We start from the raw sequence: 23,516 nt of genomic DNA, 5'->3' as shown, positions 1-23,516 counted from the left end.
ACATAACATAACATAACATAACATAACATAACATAACATAACATAACATAACATAACATAACATAACATAACATAACATAACATAACATAACATAACATAACATAACATAACATAACATAACATAACATAACATAACATAACATAACATAACATAACATAACATAACATAACATAACATAACATAACATAACATAACATAACATAACATAACATAACATAACATAACATTACATTACATAACATAACATTAATATAACATAATATACTTTAACATAACATAACATAACATAACATAACATAACATAACATAACATAACATAACATAACATAACATAACATAACATAACATAACATAACATAACATAACATAACATAACATAACATAACATAACATAACATAACATAACATATTATAACATAACATAACATGCTGTTCAAGCAAGGTAACGACGCATGAGCAAGATAACGACGCATTTTTTGGTGCGTGCAGCCGGCTACATAGAATTATTAGACGTTATCACGTCAAAAAATAATAATAACATTAAAACAACAGGTATTATTAACAAACTTGGTTTTATTTTAAATTCTTCAAGTAAATCAAATTAATAATAATCAATAAGAAGGCATATGCAAATACAAATACGTGAATTTATATATGTAAATATGCGCATATACATACATATATACGCTCACTTAAGTAGGAGAGAGCAAGATGTCGAACGTTGCCGTTCGTTTGCTTTGTTCGTTCCGCGCTTTCGCTTGCAGTTCATTCAAGGTAACGGCAATGAGCAAGGTAACGGCAATGAGCAAGGTAACGACAAATGAGCACGGTAACACTAATGAGCAAGGTAACGACACATTTTTTCGTGCGTGCAGCCGGCTAAATCGAATTATAAGACGTTATCACGTCAAAAAAGGGTCTTTCAAAAGTAACGCCTAGATGTCAGTAGTGAATAAGTCGTTGACGGTACCTTATTCATGCCATCTTTAACAATTATCAAGTAGACAGATATACAATTTTACACGATAGAACAACGTGTTAAAATTGTATATATATATAATTGGCGCGTACACCCTTTTTGGGTGTTTGGCCGAGCTCCTCCTCCTATTTGTGGTGTGCGTCTTGATGTTGTTCCACAAATGGAGGGACCTACAGTTTTAGGCCGACTCCGAACGGCAGATATTTTTATGAGGAACTTTTTCATGGCAGAAATACACTCGGAGGTTTGTCATTGCCTGCCGAGGGGCGACCGCTATTAGAAAAACGTTTTTCTTAATTTTGGTGTTTCACCGAGATTCGAACCGACGTTCTCTCTGTGAATTGCGAATGGTAGTCACGCACCAACCCATTCGGCTACGGCGGCCGGCTGTTAAAATTATTCAAACTTATTATGAAAATTGTCGACCTTTATCGACATATGGCAAAATTCGTGATTTTTGACGTGATAACGTCTTATAATTCGATTTAACAGGCTGCACGCACGAAAAAATGTGTCGTTACCTTGCTCATATGCAGTTACCTTGCTCATTAGTGTTACCTTGCTCATTAGTGTTACCTTGCTTATTAGTGTTACCTTGCTCATATGTAGTTACCTTGCTCATTGCCGTTACCTTGCTCATATTAGTGTTACCTTGCTCATTGCCGTTACCTTGCTCATTGCATTGAATGAACTGCAAGCGAAAGCACGGAACGAACGACAAAGCAAACAAAGCAAACGAACGGCAACGTTCGACATCTTGCTCTCTCCCACTTAAGTGAGCGTATATATGTATGTATATTAGGCTGGTCCTTAAATGTACTGCATGAAATATTTTGGTGACTTTTCAATGCAGGAACCTCTCAATATAATATTTTTGATAAAAAAAAATTATTCCCAAAGTTTCATACCGATAAATTACCGTTATCACGTGCCGCAATGCCACTGAAGTTACGTTGTCAAGGCAATAGTGACGAAATTGTCATACACTGCTGTGTTGCTTTTTTGCTATCTTCTGGTTTTCGTTTTACCGTTATCATATTTAGCGTAAAATAAGCAAGCAATAAAGGGCATATTGACTGCTTTAAATAACACATATGTGTTGTAATTATTTTACGAATAGTTCCGTTATTCTGTTAGCGTTGTAGTTGCATTAAAAATTTTTTAAGCTCCACGCAATTTGTGTGATCATTATAAGTGAAGTGAAGTGAAGTAAAAATTAAGAGGCATAAATTTGTCATTTAAGAAAAACTTTAAAATGCCGCGACAAGGAATTTATTTAGTAGGTGCAATGAAAAATCAAATTCTTGGCAGCAAGCTGCCTTCTAATCAAGATTGCTTATCTGTTTTATTTAATAATACGCGAAATGTGCGCTTGAATTTGTCAGAAGCGGCAAATTTAGTGATCGACGAGTGTGAAATATTTTGGCGAAAGGCAAGAATTCCGACCAAAGACAAGAGTGATAGTGTGAAAAAGTTAAAAAAATTGTATGAAGAATGGCGAAATTTAGAAAAAAGCTGTAAACGAAGAACAGATAACCAATGAATTGAATGAAAATGCTGCTGAATGGCATCTTAACGCGAAATATATTGAAGGGAAAAAAATCTTGGACAACATTAATGTAGTCAACGGCACAGCTGAAAGGGGGGTGAAGTTGATGGAAGAATTCAACAATTCTTTCACTAAAAATGAAAACCAAAAGCAGTTCGTTCTTCAAGTAAGTAAAACACGTCATACAAAATTTTGTTACTTATTAAAAATTAACGATTTTCATTTATATTATAATTATAGGTTGTGGAGAAATATAGAAAAACTTACCCTAAACACACCAGAGAGGCTATGAGTGTCGACTTCAGTAACAAAAATAACAAGTGAACTAAGTTTTTATTCAAAAATTATTTGAATTTCTTTTTATTTATGTTTTTTTTTTAATGAGAATTTGCATAAAATAAAAAAGCAAAACAAAACATATCGTCAATCTTATATATAAAATAAAGTCAACTTTTTGTGTGTGTTCGCTAACCGGCCGTGTCTTTGCACCGAATTAAACCAAACTTACACACATTGTTAAGTAGGTATTGAAGATGGTTTACGTATAGTTTGGATGCCTATTGGTGGATAGGGCTCGAGATATAGGTCAAAACGTGGACCCGGGTAACCTTCGGATGTGTATGTACAATATGGGTATCAAACGGAAGCTGTTGGTGAATGCTTTAGTTCAGAGTATTTTTCATGCCGCTCCCTGACTAGGATCTCGAGATAGAGACCAACACGTGGACCCTAGAATGTGTTTGTACAATATGGATATCAATTGGAAGCTGTTGGTGAATGCTTCAGTACAGAGTATTTTTCATGCCGCTCCGTGACTGGGGTCTCGAGATATAGGTCAAAACGTGGACCCGGGTAACCTTTGGTTGTGGATGTACAATATGGGCATCAAATGAAAGCTGTCGATAAGTGCTTTAATACGGGGTAATTTTCATACCTATTGATGACTAGGGTCTCGAAATATATGCCAAAACGTGGACTCGCCGTGTCTTTGCGCCGAATTAAACCAAACTTACACACATTGTTAACAGAAGATTTTTTTTAAATTTCAAATCAATGCAAATGAATAACTAAGAAACAATCGTCAAAAAGAAAAAAGAAATTTATTATTTTTTCAATTAACAATCGCTCACGTGCTTATATTTTTCTTATACATTTAGGAATTTTCACGTGGTAAATTGGAATTAATTAATGTAAGTTTTCATCAAATTTAGTGGATTTATTTTTTCGGTTCATATGCGATACACTACGATGCATCGCGAGTGAATCAAATGATAAAAAAAATGAAAAAACAAAAAATATAATCCACAAAATTTCAAAATACCATAATTACAATAATGTTTATTACAGTACAAATGCCAAGACAATCGCGTATTCATATTGGTCGTTCGACAAATAATAATAGGCGCATGAGAAATGCTCGGAATAACGCGACATCAAAAGAACGTCAAGAAGAAAATGAAGCAAATCGGCAACGAATGGCACGGTCCAGATCAAATCGACCAAGAGACATCAATTTGAATAAAGCTGCTTTTGCATACGATCATACAGTTAACTACAGTGACCATAAATTTGTACACATTATTTGCAATTAAAAGTTGGTGCAACCATTATTATGCTTCGGAATATTAATCATCCAAAATTATGTAACGGAACTAGACTTGTAGTCAAACGATTGATGAATAATGTTATCGAAGCAACTATTTTAATTGGCAAATTCAAGAATGAAGACGTTCTAATACCGAGAATTCTAATGATTCCACCTGAATTGCCATTTGAATTCAAGCGTTTGCAACTGCCCATTCGTTTAGCATTTGCAATAACTATCAATAGGTAAATCACAAGGGCAAACTTTAGAAATAAGCGGGATGAATTTAGAAGAACAAGTATTCACCCATGGTCAACTATACGTTGGTTGTTCACGTGTTGGGAAGCCAACAGCATTATATATTTACTCAAAAACAAATAGAAAAACAAAAAATATTGTTTATGCCAAAGGGCTTGAATAAAGAATAAAGAAATAAATAATATGAAAACCATATCTTTTCTGTTCTAAACCATATCTATTCTATTTTAGTATGCCCAGCGAAGCGGGCGGGGTTTGCTAGTTTTTCATATATCTTTTCTAAGTATGATTTCAATGGCATTGCGACACGTGATAACGGTAATTTATCGGTATGAAACTTTAGGAAATATTTTTTTTTATCAAAAACAACATAATGAGAGATTCCTGCATTGAAAATTTTGATTTCGAAAAATAAGGACCACCCTAATGTATGTATATGCGCATATGTACATATATAAATTCACGTATTTGTATTTGCATATGCCTTCTTATTGATTATTATTAATTTGATTCACTTGAAGAATTTAAAATAAAACCAAGTTTGTTAATAATACCTGTTGTTTTAATGTTATTATTATTAATTTTTTTATTATATATGAAGGAAAAAATGTATGGTAATATTTACCATATACCTTATAAGATATGTTCTTTATACTAATATTATAAAGAGGAAAACTTTGTTTGTTTGTAATGAAGAGGCTCAAAAACTACTGGACCGATTTTAAAAATTCTTTCACCATTCGAAAGCTACATCCTCCACGAGTAATATGGATTATATTTTATTTTGGAAATAGGGCTCGAGATATAGGTCAAAACGTGGACCCGGGTAACCTTCGGATGTGTATGTACAATATGGGTATCAAATGGAAGCTGTTGGTGAATGCTTTAGTCCAGAGTATTTTTCATGCCGCTCCGTGACTAGGGTCTCGAGATAGAGACCAAAACGTGGACCCTAGAATGTGTTTGTACAATATGGATATCAAATTGAAGCTGTTGGTGAATGCTTTAGTACAGAGTATTTTTCATGCCGCTCCGTGACTGGGGTCTCGAGATATAGGTCAAAACGTGGACCCGGGTAACCTTTGGCTGTGTATGTACAATATAGGTATCAAATGAAAGCTGTTGATAAGTGCTTTAATACGGGGTAATTTTCATACCTATTGATGACTAGGGTCTGGAAATATATGCCAAAACGTGGACCCGCCGTGTCTTTGCACCGAATTAAACCAAACTTACACACATTGTTAAGTAGGTATTGAAGATGATTTCCGTATAGTTTGAATACCTATTGGTAGATAAGGTCTCAAGATATAGGTCAAAACGTGGACCCGGGTAACCTTCGGACGTGTATGTACAATATGTGTATCAAATGAAAGCTGTTGGTGAATGCTTTAGTACAGAGTATTTTTCATGCCGCTCCGTGACTGGGGTCTCGAGATATAGGTCAAAACGTGGACCCGGGTAACCTTTGGTTGTGGATGTACAATATGGGCATCAAATGAAAGCTGTGGATAAGTGCTTTAATACGGGGTAATTTCTTATGTTATGTTATGTTATGTTATGTTATGTTATGTTATGTTATGTTATGTTATGTTATGTTATGTTATGTTATGTTATGTTATGTTATGTTATGTTATGTTATGTTATGTTATGTTATGTTATATTATGTTATGTTATGTTATGTTATGTTATGTTATGTTATGTTATGTTATGTTATGTTATGTTATGTTATGTTATGTTATGTTATGTTATGTTATGTTATGTTATGTTATGTTATGTTATGTTATGTTATGTTATGTTATGTTATGTTATGTTATGTTATGTTATGTTATGTTATGTTATGTTATGTTATGTTATGTTATGTTATGTTATGTTATGTTATGTTATGTTATGTTATGTTATGTTATGTTATGTTATGTTATGTTATGTTATGTTATGTTATGTTATGTTATGTTATGTTATGTTATGTTATGTTATGTTATGTTATGTTATGTTATGTTATGTTATGTTATGTTATGTTATGTTATGTTATGTTATGTTATGTTATGTTATGTTATGTTATGTTATGTTATGTTATGTTATGTTATGTTATGTTATGTTATGTTATGTTGTGTTGTGTTGTGTTGTGTTGTGTTATGTTATGTTGTGTTATGTTATGTTATGTTATGTTGTGTTATGTTATGTTATGTTATGTTATGTTATGTTATGTTATGTTATGTTATGTTATGTTATGTTATGTTATGTTATGTTATGTTATGTTATGTTATGTTATGTTATGTTATGTTATGTTATGTTATGTTATGTTATGTTATGTTATGTTATGTTATGTTATGTTATGTTATGTTATGTTATGTTATGTTATGTTATGTTATGTTATGTTATGTTATGTTATGTTATGTTATGTTATGTTATGTTATGTTATGTTATGTTATGTTATGTTATGTTATGTTATGTTATGTTATGTTATGTTATGTTATGTTATGTTATGTTATGTTATGTTGTGTTGTGTTGTGTTATGTTATGTTATGTTATGTTATGTTAAAGTATATTATGTTATGTTAATGTTAACTCATTCTCTATATCCATACAAAATATCTATCAAACAAATAAAATTAAAATTTTCTTTTTTTTTTTGGGTGGAAATAATCGACTGAATGATTCGACTATTCAAAGATTGGGGAACAAATTTCAAGATATTGGTTCTGTCGACGATAGAATAAGGCAGATAAAGTGGCAGACCACAAACTGGACGTTCTGTTGTGATTATTGCTGCTGTAGCGCAAAGTATTACTGAACAACCTTCAACATCGATAGCTCGACGTTCTCAACAATTAAGACTTTGCCCGTAGACGTGCTCTTGGTGGACATTTGAATTATATAATTTTTCACTTATAATTGTTCACAACCTGCACATTGAATAAAAATAGTGAATCCTAAAATATTCTAAACTTTTACATGTTTTATCTTAAAACGATAAATAGGTCCGTCTTTTGAAAGACCCTTGTAATACCTACAAAATACCTTGCTATATATAACACTAAAAATGAAAATTAAACAATTAACACTGTGCGACATTGATTTTATACTTTTATGGAGACCTAGTACAACTTGTAGGTATACTAAAACTAATATCGTAAAAATTATGTCAAAGTTGAAAAAATTCCAAATACTTCCGTCTACAGTCTCGTCAGTTGTCATTTCGGAAAAATTGTCAACACACTGTCAGAAAGGCTTGTTTTTGTTCTTTCGAACACATTCGAAACAAATTCGAAATCGGATGGAAATTGGCGAAGTTAGGAGTGATTCTTCACATCAACCTACTGAAAAACGGTTTTATGGCCATAAAATGAGATTTTGGGGGTGTATTGGAAATTTCTCCTATACCATTTTGTTTAGTTTTTCTATAGCCATAAGTTGTGCTAGGTCTCCATAAAAGTATATTTAATTTTTTTTTTTTTGTCACACAGTGTAATTGGCGCATACACTTCTGTTAGGTGTTTGGGCGAGCTCCTCCTCCTATTTATGATGTGCGTCTTGATGTTGTTTCATAACAGCAAACCGTTTTTATGAGGAGCTCTTTTTTTTTGTCATTGCCAACATTTGCAAAACAGTGGAAAGAATTTTGCGTTTCTCCTCATTGCGAATTTCTGGTTTGTCCCAAATATCCCATTAAGCATATTCTCAAGAAACGTGAGGACGCCGTGTTATGTTTTCACAATTTATATTACTAGTGATAATAATGTAAGTCTGGCAGCACTAATAGCACTAAAGCAAGCAGAGAAAAACAAATTCTTCTAGGCTTTGTTATGTTCAACAAACATTTTTCTTGTTAAAATAGTTAGAGAAGATTCTGTTACCAAGGAATATTTAGATACTATGGGTTCACATTTGGATCCTCAGCTTGAGGACAGAATTCTGCATGAGGTGAAATCGCAAGGCGTTTTCGATGAATTTCGCAAAGATTCAATGGCGGACGTAGACACCAAGCCCGCTTATCAAAATCTACGACAACGTGTAGAGAATACAGTGAAAAAGTTCTTATCTGAGCAACACTGGACGCCAGATATGAATAAAAACCAACTGCGCGAGAAATTGCGGAGGCACATAACCGAGTAAGTTCCACAGTTGCTTATAGAAGTGGCCATTGAAGGAGTGGCGTTAAGGGTAACGCAAAAAATTATCAATGTTTTGGTTTTTCTACTCATGTAGGTCTGGTTTTTTGGATGTTGGTGTGGAACGGATTGTGGATCAAGTGGTGAACCCCAAAATTGGTACAGTTTTCCAACCGCGTATTGAAGAAATTACTTACAAATATTTAGGACTACCTCCGCCACCAGTCAAACACGAACCTCCACCACCGATAATGCACCCCTTACCGCCCTTGCCTTTGACGGGACCGCCGCCTTTGAAAATAGAAACTAGCAGTCTTTTACCAACTGGACTCGAGCAAGTAAGCCCCGATTCCGATAAAGCGACAGTAAAGTCAGAATCTCGAGAGGATGACAAATCAATAATCGATATGGATATTGATATGGATGACAAAATGGTAGAGGAGGATGATGAGTCCCCTCCATTCGAGCCATTAGTGAAATGTGTGGAGGAAAAACATGTAATAAAAACTGAGACAATGATAAAGAAAGAGAGTGAAGTTGATGAGAAACTAGAGGTTGCCACGAGTAAAATCGAACCAATGTCAACCGGAAAGGCGTTAAAGTCAGATTTTGGTAAACAAGAAGAAATAAGAGATTCTGAAACGCAGGACACTTCCGGTTCAACAAATCCAACAAATCCTGAACCTGCGAAAAATTTGAGTTTATCATTTGAAGCAGATGCTGCTTTATCGCAAGATTCGCAGTTATCTCAGGTGTCGAGTGACAGTCACATCTCCGATGTTACTGCAAATGCGTCGCATAGCTTTATGGATAACTCGAGTGCTCACAACACATCGCAAGCGCAAGACGAAGCAGTATTGGAACTGGCTTCGGCGAATATATCGGAAGAAGCACAAATGCCTAAATTCAACGAAAACTCATGCGAAATGAGTGGTCCAAAGTCAAATCTATCCGAGCTACACTTTGATATAAAGAAAGATGAGATTAAATTCGAAGGTACGTTGGATGTAAGCAGTTTTTTTTTTTAAAGATACAAACCTTTTTGTTTTCAGGTACTGAACGAAAGATAAATTTGATGGAACAAGAAGGCGAATGCAATTCAGTAATTGGGGATATTTCTCCGAGACAAAGGGGTACATTGGGTGGTAATTTAGAAAATAAAGAACAACCGCATCACTTCGGAAATTTAATAATTGATACAAATGTAGAGCCTAACGACCAAAAATCAGCACCGAAAACGCCTGCAGCAACTCCGACCCAAACTCCTCATGACAGTAGTTTCGGCTCTTCACTTGAAGATATAAGTTATCAGCATTATGCAGATAATTGTGAAGATGGATTAAAAAATGAGTCTGTGACTGCAGCAATATCAGTGTCCTTGCCAGAACAAAGCGAGAAAAAAGAAGCAAGTTCCTCGCAAAATCGAGGATCCTCGTCGTCATCTCGACATAAAAAGCATTCGAAAGATAAGCGGCACTCGCACGGCTCAAAGGAAAAGTATAAGGACAGAGACCGAAGTAAAAATAGAGACAGAAGTAAGGATAAGGATAAGGGTAGTGATAAGGATAGAAGTAGCGATAAAAGTAGGCATAGAGACAAGGAGAGCAGTAGGGATAAAGATAAGGAACGAAGGGAAAAGGAGAGAAGAAAGGATAGGTCTAAGGAAAAAGAAAAGTCCCATAGGCGCGATAAGCACACGAAGACTAAAAGCGATAGCATGGAGCGTAGCGGCAGCTCAAAGCGCTCGAGCTCATCCGCAGGACGGTCTCATGATACAAGTTCCAGTAAAAATGATAAAGGCGGAACAACGAAAAGTGCGAGCACTTTCATATCATCGTCAAGCTCTTCCAGTCGTTCTGAGAGCCATGATGCAAGACGCGAAAAACGTGAATATGAAAGGAAGAAACTTCTAAACTCATCAAATAATGAAAATAGTTCAAAGAAAGATGACAGCAAATCCGTCATTGATGATCATAGCATTGAGAAGTTGAAAGTTCAGAGGCGCAAGTCAACAGATTCAAATGATGAAGGTAAAGGTGGTAGTGGTGGTGGTGGTGGTGGTGCTGGCAGGCAGAATGGTGGAAGCGAGCATGTAAGAGGCAGCGTAAACTCGTCAGGAACCAGCTATGACAAGCAGCAAAGTCAACAGAAAGACTCCAAGAACACATCACCAAGTTCACAAAGCCCAAAGAGCAAACCCAAAGATGGTGTGGAGGAGTCTGGTAAATATGATGGAATGATTTAAGGTGTCCGTTGATCCATTTTTTTTTTTTGTTTTCTGATCTAACCACAGGTTATGAAGATAAACTCACTGGCGCCGCCTTGAATATTACTAATGAAATGTGTGAAACTGAGAGCACAAAAGCTGCGATGGCACAAGCGCACCGAAATAAAGTTGTTATTTTGAACGATATGCTGGAGAATCCCAATGTAAATTTCATAGATTTGGGACCAACAATGACAACATATTCAATCGCTAAAGGTGCAGCTGCAGGTGCAGCTGCAATATGCAATACTCCGCCCAAAATAGATATTTCGCCGCCCGATATAGACGTCACATTGCCTGAAACTACTTCTAAGCCGCCTGTAACGCACATTTCATCGACAAACTCGCTTGGAGCGGAAGAAGAGCAGCTATTATTTTTCGATGAAATGAGTGCGCCATTTTCAGATCGCTTGCGTTTGCTCGATAACGCAATGGATCGCTGCCGGCGTGTGGTTAATAATTTGCGCTTCGATTGTGCCAACGAATTATACAACTCGTTTGAAGCTTACGAAGAGCAACAAAGTAAAAACGAATTGGATACGAATGTAACGACGCAATCTCGTGCTACTCTTTCAGTCGATTGTGTGCCTGTATACAGTGTGGAAAACTGTTTTATGAGCAATGAACGATGTGCAGCTAGTCCGGTTGAGAATGCATTCGATAATGATTACGAGCCGAATGCGAAACGTAGACGAAATAACATCGGGCAATCACTGCAAAGTAAACCATCACCCACACCTTCAGATGCTAGTGTCAATTCCAAGGAGAATATGGCACTGGACAAAAATGCTGGTAAGTAAAAGATTCTCCTTGGTGCATCCGTTATTCGTTCGAACATTTTCACTACTTTGTTTATTTGTATTTTGGTGTATTTGTATTATTGGTTAAATGCGCATACACACGTACGTATTTTTGTTTACATAGTTGTTGGTAGTATACTATTTTGTAAAAACCGTAGACGTTGCTTTTTTCATTGTTGGTGTGGGGCTTAAATAAAATAAAAATAAACAGCTTTGTCATACACAGCTTGGTCACTGTAGCATACAGAGTACATACATCTGGATATGTTTTTATTCCAAAAATTTCGATACATCGCCATTTATTAGACGTTTGTTTTGAATTTTTTCAAAACATTTATTGCATGTGAGGTAATATTTAAACAAGTTACATTTATTGTATTTGGTATAAAAACCAATATATTATATTAATTTTAGGCGTGGATATGGTCCATTTTAAATATTGTATTATCTAAAGAGCCGATATGCGGTCAGAACCTCAGCTATCTTTTGTAAAATATATTTTTTCAAAGCGTTCTATTTAAGGTTGCCAGATGCGATGTATATTACAAATGATAGCTGAATTTCTGACCGTACATCGGCTCTTTAGACAATTCAATATTTAAAATGGACCATAACCAGAATATATTATTTTATATTATATTCGCTTGTTCTGTTAGCCACTTCTCTGCTCGCTAGCTCTCTGCTCGGCTAACTTGACGAAAAATTTGTATGCGAAAGTAACAACAACAAAATTATCGAGCAAGATTCGCCACTAGGTAAGGTGCCACTATACCTCATAAAAGTAAAGGGTGTTTTTTTAGAGGTTAGGTTTTCAAGTTGGCACTACTTTTTTCGTAGATGGTCTTTTTGACAGCTGTCACTTGATTTATGCTCAGTTTGCCATTTCATAATGAATAGACTTACACCTGAACAACGTTTGCAAATCGTGCAAATTTATTACGAAAATAATGGTTCGGTTCGCGCGACGCATCGAAGAAAATTTTGTTCAGCGATGAAGCTCACTTTTGGTTGAATGGGTATGTCAATAAGCAAAATTGTCGCATTTGGAGTGAACATAATCCACAAGCCATTGCTGAGACGACGTTACATCCTCAAAAAGTCACTGTTTGGTGTGCTCTATGGGCAGAGGGAATCATTGGTCCATATTTCTTTAAAAATGAAGCCGGCCATAATGTTACAGTCAATGGAGAGCGCTATAGAGCCATGATTAATGACTTTTTCGTGCCTGAATTGGACGATGTTGATGTGGACGACCTTTGGTTCCAACAAGACGGCGCTACATGCCATACAGCTAACGCAACAATCGATTTATTGAAGGAAACTTTTGGTGAGCGCATTATCTCGCGCCGTGGACCTGTGGCGTGGCCTCCAAGATCGTGCGATATAACACCGCTGGACTATTTCTTGTGGGGCTATGTGAAGTCGCTTGTCTACGCAGTTAAGCCCGAGACGATTGACGTCTTGGAAGAGAATATTCGGCGCGTTATTGCTGACATACGGCCCCAATTGCTGCAAAAAGTGGTCGAAAATTGGGCCTCTCGGCTGGAATTTATTCGAGCCAGCCGCGGCGGCCACTTGCCCGAAATCATTTTTCAAACATAATGGCAAACCATTATCTTTATAATAAAGCTAAATTCTTGGCCATAACATTAAATTATATACGTTTTATTTCATCTTGAAAACCTAACCTCTAAAAAAAAACCCTTTAGTACAACTCACAATTTTTAATGCTGCCAACTTCATTGCCAGAGAGTTTCATTAGTCCAGGTTCATACAGGGAATCTTTTGTTACTTCAACTTTGCGAATTCTCTTTTGATGTTGCCCGTCGTGTTCATACACCTTGCACTCGTTAGTTTTTAGTCTACAGTCGAAAACAATATTGAGAAAAACGGGAATAAGAAGGGTATTGAAAGAGCACGAGCATCACAAGTAACTCAATGAAGCAACAACAGTTGCCCTTACCAACTCAGTCTTTCTAATACTCATTAAGTGCTTCCAAATAAAATGTCAAATCTTTTACAGCGCTTGCAACGTATGTTGATTTATGCCAGTTGCTTCACCTATTCCCCACTCGCTAACGGGTAGCACATCGAAACTTGCTTGTACTTCATAGAATAACTAACTCACTATTTTCAAGGCTGCCAAATCCTCTTCTGATATTATATAAGTTTCATTAAAGTATGTTCACTTATGCAGAAATTAGCAATAAATCCACAAAATTAATCCATCCGTTCACATATGGCAGATTTCCTGCAAAATTGACAATCAGCTGTCAATACTGCTTTGAGAGGTTTTTCTTCATAGAAATTATTTTGGTGGAATATTTCGGTGTTTTTGATTTGTTTAATTATTATTAACGATATGAAGAAAGACAAGGAGAAAAAATAACTAATTTAATTACGCAGTTGGCTGCTCGTAATAAACAGTTTGAAGAAATCCGTAAACGACGTTTACTAAGGTGTCAAAAAATGGCAGCAATATGCATGCGAAATTCGATATTACATTTTATAATAAGTAAAAAGAGGCCAAAGCGTCTATGGACACCCGCTTTTTTCTGTAATATGAATGCATAATTAATAATATCTAACAAAAAATGTTATTAAAATTATGTCTACAAACCTGTTTTCTTTGTTTTATTTAGTTTTTACTTTGACGTTTCTCTTTACTCTCGTAAAAATAATTATCAATAACAGAGGAAACACAGGGCTGTATGTAAAAAATAATGGTAATAAGCTAGGATTATTTTATAGTTTCAGATTTCGGGAGAGAGATTTTGTATGGATAATCTCGCTTTTTAATTACGGATTAGGAGTTAAGCACGAAGAAGTAGATAATCTATATGTGAACGTATTGTTAGATCGCGTTCATACAAAGCGTAGTTTGCTGCTTCATCTCTGCGAATTGTTTTTGTTGTTGCCCACCTGGCAACTCCGTTGCTTGCAAATTTTTAGTTTATGGTCTATAGCTATAGAGTGTATAATGCTTTTTTTTAATTTATTGTTTTAATTTTATATTTTAGCCATCATAAATAAATTCGCCATAGAAAATTTTTAGAGCGAATTGCCTCATTTACAAATAATTCTGCGGATTTCGAACACGCTGTCGTCCCTAAAATTTATAGGAAATTTATCGAAATTAGCTATCAAAGTAAAATGAAAGGGTAAATCTAAACAAAATGAACAAACGTTGAATTATAACCAGAAAAAGTTGAATTTTAATAATAGAGTTAAAAAAAATGATATTGTGCAAACATTATTATATCGTGTAGGTTGTTGAACAACTCAAGAATTTTGTAGGAGATCAAATTGTCTTCTGAAAACTGTTTCATCTCCACGAAGAACAGTTTTAACTATTGAAGCAACCGCTATATCTTATAACTTGTGAAGTTATCATTAACCTGTGAAAGTTTAACCGGAAAGAAAGTTAGACCTTTGAAAAATTTGTATGAACTTGTCAATATTTTTATAAAATATCTTATTAGAAATATTTTAGGATCGAACTCAATCCAGCGTGATGACGAACTTGTCTTTAAAAATAATTTTCGGATGAGCCGAAATTTTTTTTATTAATTGTGCTAATTATAAAATAAAGTAATAGTTTTAACTTACTTTTTCGCTATCACAGACATTCACAGCAAATTAAAGTAATACTAAAATTCAAAAGACAACAACAAGAATTAGAACTGCCAAATTGAATTTCGAATGCGCCGTGAAAACGGGGTAATTCGCGAATTACGTAACGTGGGAACATATCATATCCCGGATCATTCGATCCGATTTTAAAAGTGAGGCTTCCTTCGATATTAAATTCGATTCCGCTGAATTAGCGGAGTAGATATTTACCGTCTGAATTTTTCAAAAATTGTACATATCGCACCCTAAATACAAAAGGGTCACAACTCAACATTTTCCACACTCGAGCTTGACTTGTTTACAGTAGCACAGAAAACAAACTATGTGCCATATCACGCTGAAATTTGCCATGTAGGCTTATAACAGTCCTACCAAAAAACAAAAAATTTATTTTTGCCATATGTCATCCGCGGACCGTTTTATTGATAACGTCTCGTTCATATTTGAGCGAAGGTACATTTTGAGTTGTGACCCTTTTGTATTTAGGGTGCGATATGTACATATGTAGAATACTGCGATAATATTTTTGAAGTGAAACTTCTTAGGCGAGAATGGAGAGTAAAATTTCAAGGCCATGCAACGTTTTGGGCATTTTCGTTCCGCGAGAGAGAAAAAAGATATAACGTAGAGGACAAGGAGAGAGAGAGAGCTATACCTTATATATATCTTAGATACACTTTAGGCTAATTTTCCTGAATTTTTCCTTGTGGTTGCTAATTTGTAGTGAGAAATAACACTGCCTACTTTTTGGCGCTTGTTTGTTGGTGCAAACTTGTAGGAAATATATTTTTTGGTGCCTACTTTTTGGCATTATATTTCCTTCGAGCCTACTGTTTGGGGCGTTTTTTTGGTCCCTTTTGTTTTTTTTTTTTTGGTGCCTACTTTTTGCCGCTTATTTCCGTTTCCTGGCTAGTGCTTGTGCGCACTATAAAGTGCTATCCATTCCGGCGTCGGATTTATTGGTATTGCCTTGCGGTAATTTGTGCCGTTGCTGCGGTCCTGGAATCACAGCGCTTGTGCCTGTGATAAACGCTCAGAGTAGTGCGCGTTGTTGCCACCGTTTGTGTCCGGCGGTTACCTACACCGGTCGACCCTTCTCCGTTTTTTGTAAATTTTGCCTATTTGTATTCTCTGCAAATGTTGTGGATTTATTTAGATATATATATTCTCTCTCTCTCTCTCTCTCTCTCTCGGGTCTCTCCCTCTTTCTTTGTCTGCCTTGAAAGTTTCACTTCTGCTATGTATAGTATACTACGCTACACGCACTTTTTTGTACATACATGCTTATGTGCTTTTTTGGAGCATAAAAAAACTGCATACATACATACATAGCAGATGTGTAAAATATAGCACACAAGTGTTTATCATAAAATTTCGTCATGTACATAATTTCTGTATGTATTTCTGTGCACACCAATGGGGCATATACAGATTAGATTTCAGGTTTAATTTCGTAAATATTCGCAGTTAGTGAAAACCTGCCTACTACTTCTACTTTTATAACATAATATAATATACTGATACTTTTATAATCAGAAATACGTGAAATCGTGCATTTTCAAAACTACTTACACTGGACTTATATTTAGAAATCGGTCATGTATGTATGTATGTACTAGTAGATAATAATAATAAAGTTCAAGTAAGTAGATTTACTTTGTATGTGCACCTGTTCAATAAAGCTATAAAGGCACTACCTTACAACTGACTTATGTTGGGTATGGCTCGATAAATACCTCGAATTAAATGAAGTTTTGTTAATTTTTTTTTTTTAATACAAACATAGATACAATATAAAATACATAGCATTGTTGACACTGGAACTAGTTACACATAAACTAACGAGCAGTACAATTTTAGTAACATAAAGAGAATTTTGCGAAGAGATTTTCATAGTCCCTTCCTTAAGTTAACAGCCATCATGACTGATGTTGTTGTTGTTGTTGTAGCAGCATAAGCATTCCCCATACTTACATACAGGTACGAGGAATGCTGCTGGAGTGACAGTCCTTGGCCGGATATAAATCCGGGTTGTTTCGGTAACATAGAACCGACTGTCGTGGAAACTCATGACTGATCATGTGGTTTGATTAAATGGAGTCTTCGAGTTAGACCTGAGGTGTTGAGGAGTTTGTTAGCTTCCTCATTCACGTGCCTTTGAAGCCTGAGGGAGTGGGCTTCTGCTTGTTGTTTTTCTTCTTCAGCGACTGTAGGGATCTTGAGGACACGATGAATATCTTTATTGCGAACGAACCAAGGTGAGTTGAGAATATCGCCAAGGATTTTATTCTGGAGTCGTTGAAGTATATTTATATTACTTTGACTGGCGTAACCCCATATTTACGCGCCATAGGACCACACACGCTTTATAATTTATTTATATATAGAAATTTTGATATGTATATATGTATTAGGCCGGGTCGATTTGTGGGGAGGCAAAAAAATCGCCCATTGCTCTGCGAAAATAATATTCTAGGGATCAAAATAAAAAACTTTGCCGAAGGAATCATACCTCTAAAACGAATTCTGATGTCCCCCAATTTGGGTCGAACTTTAATGTCTTTTGTGGGGAGGCAAAAAAATCGCCCATTGCTCTGTGAAAATCATATTCTAGGGATCAAAATAAGAAACTTTGCCGAAGGAACCATACCTCTAAAACGAATTCTGATGTCCCCCAATTTGGGTCGAACTTTTTAGTTTCTTTTCTATAGCTCACTTAAATTATTTTTTTCATTTACATACTATGTTCTGACTAAATAAATTTCTTAAGAGTAAAAATAGATATTATTAAAAATAAATAATAAATATTATTATAAATAAATAAAAACAAAGAAAAAACATAGCCATTTAGCTGATTTTTTCATGTAAAGGCCAAAAATGGTGATATTTTTAAATTGGGGGACATCAGAATTCGTTTTAGAGGTATGGTTCCTTCGGCAAAGTTTCTTATTTTGATCCCTAGAATATGATTTTCACAGAGCAATGAGCGATTTTTAAATCGACCCGCCCTAGTATATATGGATAGCTTTGATATTCGTCCAATTAGCCATATCATTTGTATTATCTTCAGATGGATTTCATGCCGTTTAAGTTTTATACATATGCTCCTTCCATCGAAGCTTAGCATCGAGTGTTATGCCAAGGTATTTTGCAGTGCTTGCATGTGGAATTGCGGCACCTAGCAGTATTATTGGATACTGATTCACTTTTTTGTTGGTGAAGTTTACATGAACTAACTTGGCATTGTTCAGTTTTATGCGCCAAGTCTTCGTCCATTCTTCAGTAGCGTTTGTTGCAATTTGAAGTTTGGCTGCAGCTTCTACAGCACTTTTTCCAATTGCTAGGATGGCAATTCGGGGGTATCGGCAAGTCTCAAGAGCGGACCAAAATTGCTTCCTTGCGGCACACCAGCATTTATTTCTTCAAACTTAGAGTATTCGTTTCCTTGTTTAACGCGAAAGTAGCGTTCGCTCAAATATGACTTTAGGAGGGCGCAAAAATCATTTAGAAGGCAGGTATTTAGTTTGCTATTTAAACCGACATGCCAAACCTTGTCGTCCAGCAATACTGTTAAGCACACGTTATTCTGTTCAAAAGAGTTTTCGATTTCAGCTGTGATTCTGTGCACCTGATCGATGGTTGAGTGCTTACTGCGAAAGCCAAATTGATGTGAAGGTAACAAGTTGTTAGAGTCGATAATTGGCGTCAATCGATTGAGGATGAGCTTTTCAAATAGGTTACCAATTTGAGGCAGCAATAAGATTGGTCGGTAAGATGTAAATCTTTTTCCAGTTTTGGAATCATTAACATTTCTGCAACTTTCCACAAGGTTGGAACATAATGTAGATGAATTGAATGATTAAACAACTTTACTAATTTAACCAAACTTATATAGGGTAACTTTTTTAACACCTCAGCTGTAATTAAATCGAATCCGGGCGCTTTTTTATCTTTTAGTTGTTTTATTTATCTTCTTAAGTTCTGTTAAATGCCGCAGTTTATTTCATATTTTTATTTATACAATAGATATTAGATTTGATTTCATAGGGAATATATTTTTAATTAACACTTAAGTTACTTCTGGGGCTATCTAATTCCTTTTATGTTGAAAAAAAAAGAAAATTGGTGTAGTTGGTATTCGATATTATTTTTATTTATTTAATTGAATTAATTTACCGATTTCGAACGAAATTCAAATGGTTTCATATAGTTGTCCCGCTAAAAATGAATTAGCAAAATACTAAAATATTTCCACAAAATTACTGGTAAAATGATTTGAATCAAATTGCAAATTGTACACAGCCGTTAAGTTTTGATTAGGGTTAGTGGTAAAAACAATTACGTCGTTTTAGTAGTCATTATTAACCCTTTGGGTACACATCTTTTTTCTATTTTTCATGATATTACTCCTAGTTTATATTTAGGTAATTTAAGGCAAGTAATATTACAAAAAAAATTTAAACAAATAAATTGAATTTATAACAAAATTATTAATAATTTTGAAGCGAAAAGATTACTAAAAAGTTATTCATTTCATTAGTCAAAGTCACTACTTTCTTCAAAACTGTCGCTTTCACTCTGGTAAAATATACATATTTTCTCTATTTCTGTCATTAGGGCGCTGGTATCCCAAATATTAGTATAAATAGTATTCCCCACAATACTGAAATTATTTGTTCTGCTGCAACTGAAAAATAAATAAATAATTGGCGCGTACACTTCTGTTAGGTGTTTAGCCGAGCTCCTCATCCTATTTGTGGCGTGCGTCTTGATGTTGTTTCACAAATGGAGGCCTCACATTTATGCCGCCTCTACACGGCAGATGGTTTTTTATGAGGAGCTTTTTCATGGCAGAAATACACTCGTAGATTTGCCATTGCCTGCCAAAGGATGATCGGTAATCCAAAAAAAAAGTTTTCTTCATTTTGGTCTACGTCTTCCGATCGTGTGGGTATCGTGGGTAACGAGACCTCTGATTCTTTAGCTAGGATGGGACTGAGGCCAACGTCTTCGGCCCGGAGTCCGTTCTGCCACTCCTTTCTGCTGCCATCAAAGCCACGATTAGCAAACGGATTACTTCAACCCACAAGCGAGCTTTGCGGGCTGAGAGAAGCTGCAGATGGACAAAAATGATGTTACCTGTCCTGTTCGATCGACTGTCGCAGATCCTTCTTCTCAAATATTGCACTCTCCCCAGCATGTGGAGAAGAGGATGAGACGACGTATCACTGTCTGGCTCCTTGGCACCACAAGAAGTCGGGTGGATTTAAAGAAAACTATAAAAAAACGTCTTCCAACCCCCAATGCCACGCAACTACCCATTCTGCTACGGCGACCAATTAGAATTAGAAATAATCCAAGAATTATCCTGTTATGAAAACAAAAACAACATCAAAAGTAATCCCATTATATAGGGTCAACCAAACAGAGGTGTTATTTTGATATTCAAAGAAAAATGCTATTTTTAATATAAATGATCAGATGTTTATTTCATTATAAAGAAGAAGGTATGCGGTTAATTGTGGAAAATAACATCAGGCAAATGACCACCACGACCACGCTTACAGAATAATATCCGTTTCATGAAATTATCCATAACCGAATTGCAAAGTGGCTGCTCTATGTCTTCGATAGCCTCACGAATTCCATCTTTGAGGTCTTGAATCGATCCTGGGCTGTTGGCGGAGACCTTCTCTTACACGTAGCCCCAAAGAAAAAAGTCACAAGGTGTTAAATCACAAGATCTCGGTGGCCAATCATGATCGTGATCGATCACCTCTTCGAGAGATAACACCGTCCGGAAACTTTCAATGGTTTCGTTGCTTGTGTGGCATGTAGCGCCGTCTTGTTGAAAATGAACGTTATACAAATCAATACCATCCAATTCCGGCCATAAAAAATCGTTAATCATCTCTCGATAGCGCAATCCATTCACCAATAACACCTGTTATTGGAAAACCCTATATATTTCTGGTTTACCGAAACGACCCGGATTTATATCCGGCCAAGGACTGTCACTCCAGCAGAATTCCCCGTATGTAAATATGTAAATATGGGGAATATTTATGCTGCTATGATGATGCTTTTGTACTTCTAGTCGTACACGGTTAATAATCATATATAGGGGGGGCCATGTAAAATTTGCTTTTTGAATCGGCTATAAAAAACAAAACTAGTCAGTATTTTTTCAAACTTTTTTTTTATTTTTAAGATTGAACATTGTCATTTATGAATGAAAAATAATATCGTTCAAATGACTGCCACGACTGGCTTTACAGTAGGCCATTCGATCAACCCAATTTTTAAGCACATTTTCGATTGTTTGGGCTCCAATTTCATGAATGGCAACTTCGATTTCGTGGCTTAAAGCATCAATCGTCTCTGGACGGTTCGCATAGCATTTGTCCTTAACGGCCCACAAAAAATAGTCCAACGGGCTTAAATCACAGCTCCGAGGCGGCCAATTGATATCGGAATTTCGGCTGATTATTCGGTTTTCAAAAACGGAAGCCAAAAGTTCGAGTGTAACTTTGGCAGTGTGACAAGTTGCACCGTTCTGTTGAAACCAAATGTCGTCCATGTCATCCTCTTCAATTTTTGGAAACAACTCGTTGAGCATATCACGGTAACGCTCGCCATTTACTGTAACCGCGGCTCCTCGCTCATTTTCGAAAAAAAATGGTCCGATGATGCCGCCAGACCAAAAACCGCACCAAATAGTGACTCGTTGTGGATGCATTTGCTTCTCTACAGTAACGTGTGGATTTTCTGAGCCCCAAATCCGACAATTTTGCTTATTGACATAGCCACCGATGTGAAAATCAGAAAAGAAGAAGAAGACTCACCACTTTGGAAATACGTTTTCAATATTTCCCAATTTTGTTCAAGCGTATAGCGTCCCATTTCGTAAATGTCAAACCTTTAAGTAAATTATGAACACATTTGACATGTCATTTGTGTTACCATTCTCAAAAAAATAGGTGGTTCAAAAAGCAAACGCTATATGGCCCACCCATTATCTATATATATATATATATAGATATATTATATATTTATTTGGCGCGTACACCCTTTGTTTTGGGTGTTTGGCCGAGCTCCTCCTCCTATTTGATGTTGTTCCACAAATGAAGGGACCTACAATTTCAAGCCGACTCCGAACGGGAGTTTTTTTTGGTTTTTTTTTTTTTTTTATGAGGAGCTTTTTCATGGCAGAAATACTTAATAATAATCATGGGAAAGTGTAAATAATGTTAATCATTACACGGATTCTTAAAAAAACTTGCAATCATTACAATTAATAATCATTATTTAGTAGGTCTGATCAGTCCCAATAATAACCGTTATCCGAAAGTAAATTACTTGTTCCGCAAAATGTAAAAGAGCAGGCTAGCTCTATTTAGCTTTCCCACATCCTATACGTATGCATGTGTACCCTCCAAATCTCTTAAAAATATAGATTTTTGTACTAATTCTATAATCACAAACAGACATTGCACTTTAATTGAGAAATACTTAGTCATAAAAATCCTATACCTATCCTACTAATACTAGTTTTTTAAAACACTAAAAAATGTATTATGTGTAAATATTATATTTCACAAATTATGCCTTGATTTCTCCTTAGAAAACAAAAACTATTTCCGTAGCCCTACTTGAACGCAGATTTTTTTGATAAAGTTTGCATTGATAATTATTTCATTAATTGTAATCATGTTGTTTTTTTACTTTTCGCTCTGCTCTTCATTGATTTTTAGATATGCATACAAATTAAATCAAAGAATAAAGAACCCAGTATGAAGCGAATAATAAGTACTGGTAAATTTGTAGAGCCTTCGCGTATCGCATGACATAAAATAACCTATTCATAGAAGCCTACATTTAAAATAGATTGAAATTTGAAAAAAAAATTGAATTATCCTTCAAACCATGCTGGGTAAGCAATTGTTAAATAATTTTAAAGTGTTTTTAATTAAATAAATTTCTTTGTGTTCAAATTTCATGTGTGTTATATTTCATGTCTAATCTGTCCATATTCGAATTCGAATAGTGCGCACGCTGCACTTAAAAGCTTATTACTTTCATTTCCAATTTATGTGCTATGTCATTTGCAGATATGGTGAAGTGTATTCGTCGCATTGCCTCTGTAAATAAATTGAACCAACAGCAGCGTTATAGCAGCGAGGATCTTTACAAGCCACGACCAGTGCTAAGTCAACGCTCCCGTCGTCGAGGCATGGATACGATAATCTAGATGATGTTTTAAATCGTAGAAGTTGAAAAATCTGCTGTTGTAAATTTACTATTTATATACGATATTTGAATAAAAACGAAT

The 23,516-nt window shown here is 35.4% G+C and overlaps 1 protein-coding gene across 2 annotated transcripts; it reads left to right on the top strand.

Moving 5' to 3' along the window:
• Nucleotides 1–8,151: 8,151 nt before the first annotated feature.
• Nucleotides 8,152–23,516, top strand: LOC129236434 (biorientation of chromosomes in cell division protein 1-like 1). Of its 2 annotated transcripts, XR_008581668.1 has the most exons (6): nucleotides 8,152–8,485; nucleotides 8,583–9,481; nucleotides 9,538–10,707; nucleotides 10,779–11,543; nucleotides 22,939–23,117; nucleotides 23,296–23,411. XR_008581668.1 is itself a non-coding variant. In XM_054870827.1 (5 exons), exons 1-5 carry the CDS (start codon nucleotides 8,250–8,252, stop codon nucleotides 23,433–23,435), a joined length of 3,210 nt encoding a protein of 1,069 aa, XP_054726802.1. In that variant the 5' UTR covers nucleotides 8,152–8,249; the 3' UTR covers nucleotides 23,436–23,516. The 2 variants fall into 2 exon arrangements, 1 of the variants encoding a protein (XP_054726802.1); XM_054870827.1 differs by lacking the exon at nucleotides 22,939–23,117 and having other exon boundaries at nucleotides 23,296–23,516.

Source organism: Anastrepha obliqua, chromosome 1, assembly GCF_027943255.1.
Source record: "Anastrepha obliqua isolate idAnaObli1 chromosome 1, idAnaObli1_1.0, whole genome shotgun sequence".
Lineage (NCBI taxonomy): Eukaryota > Metazoa > Arthropoda > Insecta > Diptera > Tephritidae > Anastrepha > Anastrepha obliqua.
Note: the sequence above shows the minus strand (reverse complement) of the source record. Positions and strands in the feature narration are given on the sequence as shown.

Bases quoted from the DNA above. Each gene is read 5' to 3' on its own strand.
- LOC129236434 (XM_054870827.1), top strand. From the start codon at position 8,250: ATGGGTTCACATTTGGATCCTCAGCTTGAGGACAGAATTCTGCATGAG. The intron at 9,482-9,537 runs GTACGTTGGATG...TTTTGTTTTCAG, and splicing joins AGATGAGATTAAATTCGAAG to GTACTGAACGAAAGATAAAT. The intron at 11,544-23,295 runs GTAAGTAAAAGA...TGTCATTTGCAG, and splicing joins GGCACTGGACAAAAATGCTG to ATATGGTGAAGTGTATTCGT.